Here is a 15065-nt window from a genome sequence, read left to right on the forward strand (position 1 = left end):
GTAGTAAGGTGCCTACTTTGGTATAGGATCTCAATGCGGCAGTAACATCTCTTCCCTCTGCGAACGTGGAACAGAATAGTGGGATCTGCAGGAGCCCATCACACTTTCAGTTTTTTTTTTTTTTTTTTGGGTAAACAACAATTTTATTCAAAGCGGACAAGGGGTGGGGAGAAACATAACTCCACCAACCACCCAGTAGAAATCGGCCATTCTTTCGAACCCAAAACCAAAAGGACCTTCATGACTAAGAAATCTGCAATTACATTAGAACTCCTAGGTATAAAGGTAGGGATATAATGCTGAAAATTATCCATTAAATAACAAATATCTTGGATAAAGGGCTCCACTATCATGGGGAGTTGAATCTCACCCTCAAGATACCTTGACATAGTTCATGGATCATACTTTTCCACATTGGCATATGAAATTTTAGTGAGCTATTTGGATACCGTATTTTGTTCCATAGTTCAGTCAAATCTGCCATTTGGCTAAACCAGTATGGCTTATTTTTCAGTATTACTTTAAAACTCCCATACACCAAACCAGATGGAAGCCATATATCTGAACATATGCTCAATTAATCATGTAATCTGTAACAGAGTTTCCTAAAATCAAGAATGAGACACAACATTTCAACTACACTGACGCTAGTAATCGGAGGATTGAATCTACAGATTTAAAGTTTTGTGGACAATACCTCGAGAAAAAAACAAGGAGATTTGTAGCCAAGGCAGAGATCCCCTGCTTTGTGGACAGGGGAATCAAAATTTTCTTATTCTTTTTCTCAGCATGACAGTTAGTCATGTTAAGTGGACGAACTTACTGTTCTTTTCACCTTGAGCCAAAACCAACCCTTTCACATTCTCACACAGTCACACCTCTCACACAGTCACACCTTGGATTTCTGCGTCTCTTTTCTAGAGAACAGAAAAACAAAACTAACACAAAGGAGCATTCAAGTAGACACTGTTTTAAAAAATAATAATACTAACTTGCTTTAGAGCCTTTTTCACTATTTTTACATGATAACAAATCCAAAAACAAAACTACGCCCTTGCAAAATTCCATTCTAGTACAAATTCAGGAAATTTCTCAGCAAGATAGCTCAAACATCACCCAAGAAACATCATTTGTACAAAACAGTACTACCCAGAAGACTTAGGAACCAAAGAACAAATTGGAAAACTAGAAAAGCATCTGAGAAGTATGCATGTTACTTTCTCCTTTTTGCATGCAAGGAAGAGGCAGGAAGAATCGATCTCTTCTTCGGGAAAGCATTGGTTCTGCTCTCTGAATCCTCATCATCGCTATCATCTTCACTAAGTATATCATTTTTCTCACATGGATTGGATTCTTCTACGTCTTTAGCAGCTTTCCTTTTGTCAGCATACAACTCAGCACGCAATTTTTTTTCAATAGGATCAATTAACTCTCTACGTTTTGTCTGATGTATTACTTTTGCCCCAAGTCCTAACCTACACAGGGAGATGGGAAGATACCCTTATAAGAAACAAAACAAGTAATCGAAATAAAACAAGTAAATCTAGATGAACGCACCAACAAACAAAAAGAGAACACAAACATAGTATTCGAGGAAAATGGGGGTGTGGAGAGAAAGAGAGAGAACGTGGGGGGGAAGGATCAACCTTTTAGGTCGGTCCTTAAATTCTATTTCAGTTGACTCATCCACAGTTGATCCACTCATGTCATTAACCCATGACTCAGCCTGCGTAGAAATCGAAGGCAACATAAGCAAAAAAGAAACATTGTTAAAAAAATATGGTTAAGGGTTTTATACATTATGGATGTCCACGGACCGAGCAGTGGCAGAAGCCTCGTACACTGGATAGTACATATTCTATTATAAGGGACCATGTAGCTTGGTAGCCACAATGCTCGCGTGAAGGCAAGGGCAGTGGGTGTGACAAAAACAATAAACAGTATACACCTCAACAACAGTTAGCAAAAAAATTGGATGCATCCTCAGCTAGCTTCACCCATGTACCTGAAACCTTTTTTATCACACCCTTAGAGCCAGTGGTTTTACTATACCCCACAAGCAACACAAACAATGGAATCATTCATGAGTTGAGGCACCAATACATCAATTATATTGCATAAAAGAATATAAAGAAAAAGAACTGCCATTAGGATTATTTTAGAGTTGCAACCCAATATAGGATGTTATTCAACTTTGCAATCCATCATATAGTTAGTTTATTCAAGCCTCATATATTGTTGATTTCTTCCTCCCCATGAACCATTTCAAAGCAGCTAGTTAGTTTATTAAAGCCTCAAATATTGTTGATTTCTTCCTCCCCGTGAACCATTTCAATGCAGCCAAAGTTTCCAAATTGCACTCACCCTGGCTCAGATTGCACTTCTATGCCTACTTCAATGTTATCTACGCACACCCATCAACCAAAAGAAACCTGCTTGCACCTCCAAGGCATAATCACAATCAAGGATGACAAAGGTACACCATAAGGCATGAAATGCAAGCATTAAGGTTTAAGGATAGTCCATCCTGGAATCAAATAAATTATAATATGAATGTTCTCCAACACCAAGCCCAAGTACAAACCCGCTCTTCATGGAACAATTTAATCCATCACGTCCCAGTGGAAGCTGGGGCTGGGAATCACATACTGTCTAGAAATACTACAAAGCCGGTCTAATGCACCCATACTGAAAAAAGAAAAAGAAAAAAAAAAAACTTTATTAACTTAGTCCACTACCAGCCCCATACCTTAAAGGAAAATAAAATTCTCCATTTCATTATCTTCTTCCACCAAACATCACAAAATCTAAACCATGAACTAAATAATTTGTGGGACTTCGCAAATATTCTATGATTTAGTGCTATCCAAGATAGTTTGTCTTCTTTAACCGTATGACAGACTTCAGGGCATGAGACATGTCCAATAGTCTGGTGATTAAAAGAAAAGGTCCGACTTTTAAAGGACATCATTAACCCTAGAATAGCTTTGTAGTGCATACTGTTGAAATTTAAACATATTTGGATTCGTAATTATTTATTGGAAGGAGATCCTGTTAACCCACTATTTGGATTTTTCTTCGGATCTACAATTCGGCCATCCAATCTTTTCCAATAAGATTAACCATTACCTGCACCAATTTATAGGTTTTTTATACATATTTCTTCAATTTTGGTTTCTAACAAGTAACCATAACAACTACACACCAAAAACCTAGCGATTTCACCATGCCCTAATCATAACTTATTCAGAAGTACCATGGTTTTTCTTCTAAATATACCATCCCTATGCAAAAAAATTGTCATGAGATAGCCGGTACACTGCAAACACTCTCCTCCGATGAAGTACACTAAGTTACTACTTAATCTTCCATTACAGCCATCAGCACGGCATTAAACGTCTACACCCACTATAATTGTTCAATGATTCCCAAAATAAAAGACAGGATCAAATTTCACTGAAAGAAAAATAAGAAGACAGAGGGATGGTCTAAAACTTGGAAGAACTTGAAGGAAGGGGATTTCTTACCAATTGAAGTGCTTTATTCAATGTCACCAACTTCGGACAAACTGATGCCTCTTTGCCCATTGTACCTTCGGCTCACTCCGGATCGGAAACCTTCTTTAGTTTTTCTTGCGTTTTCGAGCGCCCTTAGCCGGCGAGCAATATTCAACGGTTAAACCCTTCGTGTTTCCTTTCCTTCTTATCAACTTGCTGTTGAAGAAGTCTTCGCCGCATAAAACACTTCCTACAAGTTGTGCCAGATATAAAACCGACAAGAAACATAATTGAAGAATCGAAACAATCGAGCATAAAAAAGATACATAAGAGCAAGGAAACCCTGAAATCTCAGCGAACTTTCGCCGAAATTGTGTAAAAATTTCGGTTGGATTTCGCCGGAAAAATAGGAAACCAAACAACTTGTTCTGCTAATCTTCAGTTGCTTCTCAGAGCTTCAAAGAAAATTTGTTCCTGTCTTCTCACTGTCTGTCGGATCTGAGGTAGTTCTCTTCTATTACTGTATCTGAAGTATACGGATCAGATGCCGAGGCCTTAGAGGAAGATGAAAGAGAGAGAAGAAGAATGAATGAATGAATAACGAAACCCTAAATAAGGAAGGACTGAGGAATGGGAGAATAGAGAACCAGGAAGGTTTAAATAAGAAAGATATTACATCACGAACTAAGTCGCTAACCCTAATTATCCATTAACTCTCTCTCCTTATCTCAGGTGTTGATGATGATGTGAGAGAGAAAGAGAGAGAAAGCTGAATTGCAGGAAAAGTTTTTGGGCGGGAAAAAAGGAGGTAGAAAATGAGAAAAGGGGGAGAGAGAGATAGAGAGATGCCTGCGTGGTGGAAACGTCCACCACCACCCGCCACTGATAGAGACTTTTCTTTCTGAACTTGGACTTCTCCTTCTTCTCCGGTCTCTGCGGGTTTCTTTGATCAGACACACACAGGGTGTTAAAACGGCTTCTTCTCTTCTCCCACAGAAGAATCCCAAACGGTGAACATCAAAAGATTTAACGGCAAACGGACCTTCTAGCTTTCTGCACGATTTTCCGGCGAAAGGTTGTAATTTCGATTTCGATGCTTTTTTTTATTTCGCTCTGCATCGAACTGGGCAATTCGCCGATAAATTGTTCCTTGCATAAGAGTCTCAAACAATCGATCTGGGCATAAAATTGCAAATAGTGAACGAAGAATACCTTCAACAGAAACTGACGGTGGCAGAAAGAAGAAGGTTGACAGGCGAGGAAGAAGAAGAGAAACCCTCGAATCAATTCAATCTTCAGTGTTGCAAACTTGACCTAACAAAAAAACGAAGGGCAAATCACATGGATTTTTATTTGGGCAGCTACTGTAGCTTGCTGCAAACCGTTAGGGCTTTATTCAAAAACAAATTGGACGATTGTATGAGAAACTACAGGTATACATGTATATATGAAATTTTATTTTTACATCTAAAATGTTTAGATTTTTAAAATTTACAAAATTAAATCCTTAACTCAACCCAAGTCAATCCCTAAATTTCACAAAACCCTATGTGCTCCTCCACTCCACCTCCTCAGCCATCGTCATCATTCTACTACCGCCGCCACCTGCAAACCTTCGCCAGTTCCAACCAACCCTCTCTACGAGTTCCTCTCTTATTGCTTTTCTTTTTTCTTTTCTTGAAGCGCAGGGGGAACAAAAGAGGGGAGTTGGGCAATTAGGTTAGATGAACCGATTACATTTCATTTTTTCTCATTGGGTTTGGATTTTAGAATATAAGAGAATGATCTGAATTTTATGCAGGTGTCTAACAATACAGAGTAAAACATCCACGTCTTCTTTAACCCTTAACTATGCTCAAGAGAGGGGGATAATAGTGCAACTAAGATCCCATATATAAGCTAACAATTAACCTGATTGCGGGGTTGTCAGCAACAGGGGGATGGGGAAGGGATAACAATCTAGAAGATACATCATAGTATATGGCTTTCCAAATGTCCTCTGAACCACTCCAACAAAGGGTGCAACTAGTATTGGCGGAAATATGGAAGTTAATGAGGAATGATTAGGTAGGGAGGGCATAGTTGAGAGCTCTCCAAATGTATTGTAAAGAAGCTAGTCCCCAAATTGAAAGGTGGATGGAATTGAGCTGACTTCATTTGAGTTGGGGAGATCATCTCAAGTGAAATTATGTGCTTCAATTTATAAGCTCCTATACTACCCAAAATAAATAAATTGTCCTCTATTCACGATAGCTTCACTAGATATAATGGCATATTCCGATAAGGCTCAAAAACATCCTCAGTTAGCTATGTTACCAAGTCCCAACATGGGCCCTTTGTTGTTCGCTTACTATTGAAATGTTTTTTCTATGCAATCCCTCCAAAAGGATTCCATCTCCTTCCAATTTATCCATCTACTACCAAATCTAAAGACCCTTTATTCACTTCGAAGTTATTTGCCGCTTTGCTCACCTTCTCTCTCGTTTGCTCAATTCATCTTCTAATTATGCTCTTACTACTAATGTCACCTTAACCTTAGTCGTAATCCCTGTAACCCTTGATCTTCACATCTCTAATTGCATCATCTTCACTTTCTTTGCCAAATTCATAAAAACACGATTGAGGGGAAAGAGCATATGAACATAACATCAAAGAATAAAGCACAAGAAGAGAAACCCAATAATAAACCTCACAATATGGTTGCAGGTAGTGGTGGTGGAATGACGAGCGATGGCTGGAGAAGGAGGCGGAGCAGAGGAGCACACAAGGTTTAGGAAATTTGGGGATTGAGTTGGGTAGATTTATGGACTTGATTTTGTAGATTCTGAAGAACTTAAACCTTTAGATGTAAAAAAATATAAAAAAATTTAAAAAAAAATTGTATTTATATATATACCCCGCAGTTTCTCTTATAATCGTCCAATTTGTTTTTGAATACATGACCAAATTATAACCGTTGGAACAGACTGCAGCCAAATAAAAGTCCAAATTACATGTTATACCCTATTTTTTGGTGAAATTGTGGGCTACGGCCCAACCTATCAACCCACTAAGTGCCCATATTTTGGCCCACAATATTGATTTGGGAGCACTACCCATGTCAGCCCACAATGTACACAAGGTACCTCTCTCCCTCTCCCTCTATTTGTACACAATAAATGTGGAGTCAGGATAGTACATTGTCATCCTAAAACTCTCCCTATGATTGTTGTTTGTTCAGTTTATTTAAAGGAACTCCAATATAGTTGCTAATTCCTTGTCATAGTTAGTCATCTCGGTGGGGTGGAAGCTAAAACTGTTATCTCATGCTGGTAAGGATACATTACTTAAATATGTGATGTTTGCTCTTCCACAATATGCTAGTGCACACTTTAAACTTCCCAAGTCCCTTCATGAGCACATTCGAAAATCATCGGCCAACTTTTATTGGGGTTGTGTATAAGACAAGAACAAAACCCATTGGATTTCATGGGACCGATTGTGTATGCCCAAATGTCAAGGAGGCTTGGGCTATAAGAATTCGGAACATCGAAATCGGACCTTTCTAACAAAAGTTGATGCAAGATTGTGGAACCATCCAACTTCTTTCTAGGCCAATTTTTATAAAGCCATCTATTTCCCACATTGACAATTTCTTCAAGCCCAAGTTAGATCACACGACTCGTGGGCTTTGAAGAATATTTATATTGGGCTAACTCAGCTTAAGAAGCACTTAGTGTGGCAGGTTGAATCAAGTGCTGATATTAGAATTTGGGAGGATGGTTGGATTCCCTCTTTTCTAGACTTTCACTTACATCATGCACGACCACTAGACTGCACTTTAAACACTGTGGATCAACTGATTGATCATGAGAACCGTGTCTAGAACATGCAGACTCTCAGACACTGGTTATGGGATGAGGATATCCAGGCCATTCGGAAGATTCATTTGTATTTCTTTCCTATATATGATAATTTGATATGGGCTGGCTCACCAACAGGTTTGATATCAGTGAAAGCAACTTACTTACACTTATGTGATGAAGCAACCACTCAGCGTCGCCAACAACCATCTTCTTCCCACCATGCCCCATGGAGATCCATCTCTAAAAATACTTGGCAGTTCATTTGGCGATGTCCGGTTATTCCTAAAGTTCGAGAGTTCATGTGGAGAGTACTTGCCGATGGTTTGGCCACAGGTCATGCGATGGCAAAAATAAATTTTAAAGTTGACACCTCTTGTTGCAGATGTGGTGAGGTAATAGAGTTTACTGATCATCTTTTATTTCAATGCAATTTTGCTAAGGTGGCTTGGTTCTCCTACCCCTTGGGCCTTAGAGAATGGGATAATCAACCTATTACAATATATGCATGGATCCAATATATCATTACTCTACCCACAGCGGAAAAGAAGAAGTTGATGGTACAATCGGCATGCCTTTATACGTGTTGGTTCATTTGGATTGCCAGGAATGATATAATCTTCAGAAGACATCTATGGAATCCCATTGAGGTGGGTCAACAAGCATGGCATTAGGCTCGGGAATACCATGATGCTTATTCCTCGTCCCATTTGGGGTAGACAACTGAGACAAGTACATCAATGCCTTTAACTTGGACTCCACCGCCACCACAAGCCCATAAGATCAACATGGATGCCGCATATGACGAGCATACTAGTGTTTTCAAGGTTGGGTTTTGTCATGAGAAATCACTTGGGAACACCTAGTATTGCACTTTCTACACTGAGTATTGCTTCTTCAGCCCTCGTGGCTGAAGCTCAGGCGATGCGTACGGCAATTCTATATACTTTTGGTGAAGGAGTGGACTCGGCAATTGTTGAGACTGACTGTTTTGAGGTTGTGCGCCTACTTAATGAGGATCCTCCACCCCCTCCCCATTGAATATTGTACCACTTATACATGATATTTTGGAGTCTGGGCACTGCTTTTTGCAATGCTCCTTTGTTTATGTTTCTAGGTGGAACAACTTAGTTGCTGACCACCTAGCCTGGATGGCCAAGTCGTTGGATGGCAAGACTATCTGGTACAATTCCATTCCTTGGCTACAGTCTTTATGTATATATGTTCCGTTGGTTCGTCTTCTCATTAATAAATTTTCTCTTTTGCCGCTTTGGTGTGGGTAAAATATATATATATATATATATATATAAAGTTAGTCATCTCAGTTGACCTACGGACTATTTGGCATGTAGCTAATCATTGGCTTCTCCATTTTTGTAGGGAGGATTCCTTAACTCGTATATGCTATTCTTATCGAAAAATTTATTTATCCTCCGAATGTAGTTGGAATAGAGTAACTATTAGTAGTTGAATGTAATTAGTTACTATTAATGAATACTAATGAAGGGATAATGATGTATTTTTCAAAATTAAATTTTAATGGGATATTAAATACAGATAGCATCTGTCAGATATCTAATTAAATTGGATAATACATGACTTAAAATTGGGACATCCGAATTTAAATTCGATTATTAATCGGATCATCCAATTCGAAAAAATCGAATTTAGATGCTCTTAAATGGATATGAATATGAATCGAATTCAGATTTTTAACTATCCATTTACATTCCCAATCCTCACACCTATGCACCATGTATTAAGAAGAGACCTACTGTTGAGTTGTAAAAAAAAAAAAAAAAAAAAAAAAAAAAAGAGGTGAGACTCCTAATAAGTCCCTTGTAGGCATATTTTTAATGTATGATAAAGAGGTGCGATGATGCACATTTAAGGTGTGAGGATGGCACATCTACAAAATTCCACCTAAGAAAGAAGAAAAATCCACGTAGGACAATTTTTTGGGCAAGGGTATAATAGACCATTCCAATCACTCAGAATCAAATGGGAGGGACTGTCCAAATTTCCTCTCATTGCAGAAACACCGTTTGTTTTTGGGAAACACCGTAACTAGTTATGTAGTAATAAATTGAAGCCGAGGGACTGAATTTCACTTTAAATCCACACGTGATTTGACAAAGATTAGAGTGGGGTCACCCAATAGATTCTATTTGGACGGAAACCTATTGCCAAATATTTATTGATGATCTCTCCACAGCCGCTTCTGCCTTTACTAGCATCCGAAGCAACAACAACACAAACGCATCATCGTCATCATCAGCTAAGCAAGAGAGTCAAAAACTACAATCGAGCGAGCCTCTCCATCTTTCTCTCTCTGTCTCTTTCCTTTTCGTTGTCTCCAACCTTTCTGCGATTAATTACCTGCATCTCTCGAAGGTATGACATTATTCTTTCCGTTTCTATGCTAATTTCTGCCCAAGGGTTTAACGAATTCATCTATTCTTCAAACCCTAGCTTCACTTTATCTTTGCGGATTCAGTTTCTAATCCCTTTAAACCATTGTTTCCCCACATAGTGATCATAATGTTGTGTTTTTTCTTTCTAACGTTTAATTATTCGGAACTGGAGATGCTGCAACTCCAGGCACTTGTAACTGTTGTAAGATTTAATTTCACATCTCATTTCTGCCGCAAATTAGGTCATTTTTCATGGTAGATTCGTAAAGTCTTTTACTTTCGGATAAGAAATTGAGTTTGTTTCTTTTCTAGCTCTATTGCGATTTTGAAAGTGCTTTCTGATTCCTCTCCCCCCCGGGACAATTAGTCGTTTCTGTGAGTAGTTGATTCCCAATGCTGATTTTGGTGGCTTTAGCATGGCTCTGGATTCGAATTTATATGGAGGAGGAGGGAAATAAAAAGATTTAACCTAAACGCTTAAACTGTTTATGTTAACTGGCATATTTCCTTTTATTATGGTATACATATACATACACACACATAATATATATTTATATCTGAGTTGTGTGTGCTTCCTAATATTTGAATTCTGTCCCATATCGTATTGGCAGATCACAATAAGTAAGTTATTGCTCGTTGTCTTTCTTCATGCTCGGCCCATTATATGATATGGTGCTACTTCTATTTGAAAATTGAGCTATACATTTTTAAACTTCCGTGATTTATTTATTTAATGTTAGAAGTTTTAAGTCTGGTGTATACATATTAATAACCATTACATCTTAACTCTAGGTTAATCTGCACTCTGGATTAAAGGGCTGAAACAACAACAGGGTTTTCTGGTAGGGCCAGTGTATTTTGGCTGGACGGTGAACTGGGTTGTACTGCTTATTATTATTATTTTTTAGATTCTTTCTTGCGCCTGAGTTCAATTGGTAAAGATCCTGCACAATAGTGTTATGGTATTGCGAGGCTGTGTCTTCTCCTGAACTTCAAAACTTGTAAGGGAAGTTTTTTCTTTCCTCATATCAGCATACCAATCATTGGAAGATCTGCCTTAGATGCACTAACATACTTAAACAAGGAACTGCAGTTCAAGCGGATCTTATGTGCTTTTGCTATTTCTCTGTGTGTGAGAAGGGGGATATTTGGGCCTAGATCTTTGATGGTCAGACATTGTTTGCGGCATTTACTGAATAGCTTCTTGTAGTGGTCGGAATGCTGGAGGCAGTATGCCGGTGATTGTGGGGAGAAATGCAAAGGTATTCTGCTACCAGCTGTGGTGGTGGAGTTAGTAGCAGTGCAGTTGGTGGGACATCATCTGCTAGGGATAATGCCAGATCTGATTCATCATTCCAATCGTCAAACTTCTCTTTAAATGCAAGGTACCATTATCTTGTTCTTTTATCATGGTTTTTCTAAGATAGTTTTGTAATCCCTTCCCCACGTCCCCTCTTCTACTAATATCATTGTGAGATCAGTGTAACTGGTTTTGTCAGGAAAATGAGATAGACTATAATTGTTTTCTGTACACTTCTTTATATGTAAAATTAATGTTGGCTTCCCCTTGCTCTTTTAAGTTGGTATCATTTCAATTATTTCATGGAGGAAAATTTAACAAAAAAACAAGTGAGAATGGTTTACAAAATATATCAAAGAATTTAGAATGGTTTTTCATTAGATAAATCTAAATAACCCTCGAAAAGTCATCCACAAAAGTTACAAAATATCTGAAACCTAAAGTATAATGGTGGGGCAAGGACCCAAGTTGTTAGAATGAACTAAAGCAAAAGAGTTGAAGGACCATTTAGCAACCCGAGGTGGATAGGTCACACGGCGAAGCTTCCCAAACAGACACGACTCACAAGGTAACTCAGAAAGATGCTGAAAATGACTACTAATAACTTTACTCTGCAAAGACGGATGTCCTAGTCGAAATATATCTGACGTGATAGAGAAATGCTTGAACATGCCACATAAGTGTCAAACAGCTGTAGCCCCCCCGCTCCCCGCATGCGATTATTCATGACCCTTACCTAGCGTACTCTTCATTGCAAGATTATGAAAAAGGCAAAAGCTAGGAAGAAAGGTGACAACAATTATGTTCAGTGGTACATTTATGAGCAAACACTGTATTAAACGGGAAATCTAGTAAATAAAGTACTAAGGATAAAGTGAGTGATGGGGGTGAAATGAACAGTTCTAAGGCCTTTAACTATGGCATGGGAACCATTTGCGAGGGTGACCATGGAAGTGGATCAACAAAGAATAGAAAAGATACTTGTAGTTATGTAGTTCGAGTCTAGAGGCACCTGAATTGATGATCCAAGGTCGAGAGGTGGAGGAGCCGGCTGTCGGATTACCTGCCTGTACGAATATAGTAGTAAATGGCGGGCTTGGGTTGTCTAAAACTGGGCGAAGTGAATAAAATCCTCTGTAGACATCTTGGTGTAGAAGTGGTTTTGTAGCAATAGCAGTATTGAGAACTTAAGGGAATTTACCGTGCAACTTCCAACGAAATCTCTGAACGTGTCTTGGTCGACTATAGTAATGATAGGTCCTAATGTATTTATATGCTGTAGACTCTTGAAAAGTGGTAAGGGGTTTTCTTCCAGTGGCAGCTCTACTACCATGGGTATTTACAGAGTTAGAGCCACGATTATTAGTGAATGTGGCAAGTGCAGATGTGTCATTGGGTGTAGTATCATGAGAGTTCTCTCTAGAGACTCAAAGAACCCTCAAAAAGGTTTTTATCACCACCGAGGACTTGGGATCTTCCTGAATCAAACTCTTTCCCAAGCTGTCCTAGAAAACTCTTAGCAACAAGTTACTCATGCTGCCTCTTCCTTTTGTTAACATTAGAAGTAATGGGAAGTATAGGATTGAGCTTTTTGTACATCCTATCAGCTCAGTAAATCTCGTTGGAAGCATTCTGGTGTGATTGATGAAGTGGAGAGGGGCATTTGGAGTGTTGTGTAATCAATATATTCAATTAAAGCTTAATGGCAAATTTTGTAGGACTTCTATATGTCCAGCTATGATGTATGAGGTGGAATGTTGGCAGTTAAGAAATGTCATGTGGATGAGCTATGTGTAACCGAGATGTGGATGCCACAAAACTAGGGAGGATAAAGTAAGTAATGCATGAACTAGAGATGATACGGGAGTTGCACTGATAAATGGCAAGCTCCATGAAAGTAGCTTAAAGTGGTATGGCCATGTCCAATGACAGCCTATGGATGCCCCAATAAAAAAAGAGCGATCTTATTCTTACTAAAGGAGGTAGACATAGAATTGCCATTGGGGAAGTTGTGAGAAATGACATGCTGAGCCTTGGGCTTATATTCTGAGTATCACTTTTGATAGAGCCAATTAGAGGGCGACGACTCATGTAGCAGACGCTATTCAGCTGGGCTTTCCTGATCTGTTGGCTGTGCTTCTTTCTCTTTCCCTTTTCTTTTCTTTTACACATTTTGATTACAGTTGTTCTTTTCTCTTGACTCTTGTTGTTTTTCGTATCCATGTAGCTAACCCCATTAAGTTGGGACAATATTGGGTTTGCTGCTGTTGTTGGTTCCTATTTGAAAACCGTTTGCTTTGGGTATGCGATGCTTGAGTATTACCTTTTGCTTTGGGTATGCAATGCTTGAGTATTATTCTTTTGTATTAATCATTGACCATTTTGTGGTCTATCTCTCTGACCTTATGATTCCTTCCTCACTAATGTAAGGCATTGTTTTCAAGCACTTCCTTTGGCTTATAAAAGAATGTACTAGTTTTTGTTACTTTTATGTATTATTATTATTTATATTTATATATTTTTAATTTGTGCTCCTGTTATTTGGTGTTCTGGTGCATCCTCTCAGTTTTCACCAGTGAGGGTGATTTTTGAGTTTATTTTTCATCTTGCAGGCGGTCATCAGTGGTGTCTCCATACAAGCTGAAGTGTGACAAAGAACCTCTTAACTGCAGGTATGTAAGTGTAACATCTTTTGGTTTCTTTTGCTTCAAAGGTGCTTGTAGTATTATCAAGTGGGAGGCTTCTGTTTTCTGCATTTCAGTTATTCTCTATTTATTCATTGATGTTTGATAAGAACAGCTTAAGAAGGTCCCTTTTTTTGGGGGTTCATTTTTAGATAAATCTAGTCTGGATATTTATTTTTTTGAAAATTATATATATCTCATAAACTCTCGTTTCATTTTTAAAGACTTGGGCCTCCTGATTTTTATCCCCCTACGCCCAACTGTCCCGAGGAGACACTTAACAAGGAGTATGTACAATCTGGATACAAGGAGACTGTTGAGGGACTTGAGGTAAAGTTCTGATTTCACTTAAGAAAGCTAAAGCATGTTTTGCATGTGGTACCAATTTCTGACATTTCAGGCTATAATGCTTGTAGTTGAATTGGGTTTCTAATGTAACAAAATAGTTTATAGACTGTCATTTATGACTTATAATTTTTTTGTTTTTTACTGTTGTATTGGCCTCTCCTTTGTGAATTTTCTACTAAAGCTCGATCACACGGTGGAACCATGTTCTCTTCCTTTCCTTTTTATATTCTTCCATGTCTGTTTTCCTTCGTTTCCACCTGCTTTTCTCTCTTTTCCTCAGCTGATTGGTCTTTGGGTCTAGCAAGACAAGCCTTGGTAACATTTTGACAACTTGAACACAAACCTGAAATTTGAATTGTGCTTCTGGAAACAATGAACAAAAGGAATCCTCATGGTGTGACTCTTGAATTCGCCAATATTTTCTTCAGAATCCACCTAAATAAAGTGCTGAATTCACACTATCTCACAGTAGCTGAAAACTGAAACTATTAGCATCAAATGTATGGATGGTCGGAGAAGTCTTACAACTATTTATGAACTTGCAATTCGAAAACCAAAAGGAAACCTCAAAATCAATTTTATTCTAATTAGACCAAATTCAAAATGGTTCCAGAAGGAAACTATCTCACTTAAAAACGTGCTAAGCTTTGAACATTTCCTGAGAAAACTAAACTTATAAATTATAAAATAAACTGGAAAGTGTCTAGTCCACATAGTTCCTACAGATATTCAAGGCTTGTTATGGTGGATGAGCACATATCTCCAATGGACTAATAACATCATATGTATTTCCAGGTTTCTGGTCAAAGCCTACTCTTGTTTTTCTCATATATCATTTTTTTAAAACCCCCCTCCTCTGACATGATTGAGAACTTTCCTGATTGCTTCATCACTTTTTCACTTTTACTCAAAAAAATCTTTCCAATATCTGTTGTTTCTTTCACGTATGTGCATTTGGTCTGTTGTATCCTTCTTATTGA

General features: G+C 38.3%; 2 protein-coding genes across 3 annotated transcripts in view; one reads left to right on the plus strand and one right to left on the minus strand.

The window, feature by feature from the left end:
• Positions 1 to 307: 307 nt before the first annotated feature.
• LOC149013836 (uncharacterized) lies at positions 308 to 4922 on the minus strand. 2 transcript variants are annotated; one of them, XM_089159850.1, is made up of 4 exons: positions 4710 to 4922; positions 3528 to 3747; positions 1647 to 1726; positions 308 to 1475 (listed from the first exon to the last, which is right to left on the minus strand). In XM_089159850.1, exons 2-4 carry the CDS (start codon positions 3585 to 3587, stop codon positions 1214 to 1216), a joined length of 402 nt encoding a protein of 133 aa, XP_089015976.1. In that variant the 5' UTR covers positions 3588 to 3747; positions 4710 to 4922; the 3' UTR covers positions 308 to 1213. The 2 variants fall into 2 exon arrangements, with proteins under 2 accessions (XP_089015976.1, XP_089015975.1); XM_089159849.1 differs by having other exon boundaries at positions 3528 to 4922.
• A 4639-nt stretch (positions 4923 to 9561) lies between these two features.
• CCT (RNA polymerase II transcription mediator) overlaps positions 9562 to 15065 on the plus strand; it is a 35537-nt gene continuing 30033 nt past the window's right edge. Inside the window, exons 1-4 of the mRNA XM_089159360.1 lie at positions 9562 to 9733; positions 10546 to 11138; positions 13666 to 13725; positions 13962 to 14067. Of these exons, the coding sequence (XP_089015486.1) occupies positions 11008 to 11138; positions 13666 to 13725; positions 13962 to 14067 (297 nt within the window). The 5' untranslated portion in view covers positions 9562 to 9733; positions 10546 to 11007. The remainder of the gene's footprint in view (positions 9734 to 10545; positions 11139 to 13665; positions 13726 to 13961; positions 14068 to 15065) is intronic.

This window comes from Hakea prostrata, chromosome 6, assembly GCF_041222555.1.
Source record: "Hakea prostrata isolate BN-2017 chromosome 6, UWA_Hpros_2, whole genome shotgun sequence".
In the NCBI taxonomy this organism is placed as follows: Eukaryota; Viridiplantae; Streptophyta; class Magnoliopsida; order Proteales; family Proteaceae; genus Hakea; species Hakea prostrata.